Source organism: Centruroides sculpturatus, unplaced genomic scaffold (assembly GCF_000671375.1).
Source record: "Centruroides sculpturatus isolate CEXI.00-Female unplaced genomic scaffold, Cexi_2.0 scaffold7, whole genome shotgun sequence".
Lineage (NCBI taxonomy): Eukaryota > Metazoa > Arthropoda > Arachnida > Scorpiones > Buthidae > Centruroides > Centruroides sculpturatus.
Window position 1 is genome coordinate 678,121 of NW_019384510.1, and position 1,533 is coordinate 679,653.

At 33.5% G+C, this 1,533-nt stretch overlaps 1 protein-coding gene across 1 annotated transcript; it reads right to left on the reverse strand.

Moving 5' to 3' along the window:
- Positions 1–192: 192 nt before the first annotated feature.
- On the reverse strand, positions 193–1,070 carry LOC111622350. The gene is made up of 3 exons (XM_023364709.1): positions 1,020–1,070; positions 745–969; positions 193–687 (listed from the first exon to the last, which is right to left on the reverse strand). Exons 1-3 carry the CDS (start codon positions 1,068–1,070, stop codon positions 193–195), a joined length of 771 nt encoding a protein of 256 aa, XP_023220477.1.
- Between the last annotated feature and the right edge of the window lie 463 nt (positions 1,071–1,533).

The following is a 1,533-nucleotide window of genomic DNA, read 5'->3' on the forward strand; positions in this document are numbered from 1 at the left end:
TGAAAAAATGCAATCGACAAGTAACAAAAAAGTGCAAAAATCTGGAAGTCAAGTAGGACTTGTGACCAGCATTGTCACATCCTATCATCAATGTAACAGAGCACTGATTTAATATAATATCCATTATTGAAAAATAAACATCCATGTTTGGGTTTGTTAATTTTTCACATACTTTGCTTTCTGCCCAGTACATCAATTGGCAAAGCTTACAGCTTGGATATAAGAAACCTCTCGAGATTTGATGAATGTAAATGCCTTCTCTGGTGCAGTATCCTCAGGTTTTGCTGTTAATATATTTTTGCATTCATCACAACCGAGTGATAGCAGTAGATGATAAACAATGTAACCTCTTAAATAATGTAGGATAAACTTAAATGTTTCTGGTGTACAATAATCATGATCTAATAATTCACTATCACTAGGATCTCCATAGTATAGGCTTGGATCACAAAGCAAATTTTCTAAATGTTCTTCCAATTGTTCTTGAACTTCTTTAAATGGTATTTTATGACTATGAAGAAGATTTTTTAAAGTAATAAGGATAGATCCAGGATCAGTTTGAACTGATGCTCGTTTGGGAAGACGAACCAAACTGTACACAGTCATCAGTCTGTACAGGTATAAGAACTGTACTGTTGTGGGATGAGAATTGCTTCCACTTCCTTGTCTTATCATTCCAAAGAAACGCTAATTGAAAAAAAAAAAAAAACATAAGTTAAGAGTTTAATACAAGATTATATAAACATTACACTTTATCAGTTTTATCTCTAACGGATCCTGATTAAAGTGAGCTGTCAGGATATAATATGAGTTTGGAAGCAATTGTTTGATGAGTGCTAAGATACTAGTCAGCGTCAAGCGTAAATTTTCTGCTGTCTGGTGGCTCAAAAATCCCTTTTGATCAGTGCTTCTAATCTGTGATCTGAATGCTTCCCATCTATTTAACCATTCTAGAGATTCTTCAATAACCTATTTTAAAAAAGTTGTTAATTAAAACAATTAAAATTTGGCATTAATACCTCTGATGTATTGATGCAGTGTAGAATGACAGGGTAAAGGCAAGTAATCATTATTTCTCAAAAATTCAAAGACAGATGGTGACCTAATTTTTAAAAGCAAACAGTCAAGTAACCAATTAATGTCATATCTCATACCCTTTTTGCTTTTTATATGGCATGCTTTCAGCATGTGCTCTATTACAAGTTTCTGTCTCGGTGGTAAGGAATGAAGTTTATCAGCCGACAAGGCGACAACTGTTTTATTTTAGTTCAGTAGTTTCTTGATGAAGCTTGAGATTTTCTGTTTGAAGAGTTTTCAGTTTCTTCCTATAGATCATATTTTGCTTTCTGCACCGATATAAATCCTCTTTGACTTTTAACAATTCAGACTGCAAAGCAGAGATTTTATTGACATATAACAGCTCAGGATGCTGTGTAGTTGCTGCTTCAGATGTGGAGGGTTCTTCTACTTCCTTTTCTACAGTTGTTACTTGGGAGTGTGTATCATGCAAATCTAATGATTGATAAAAAAAAA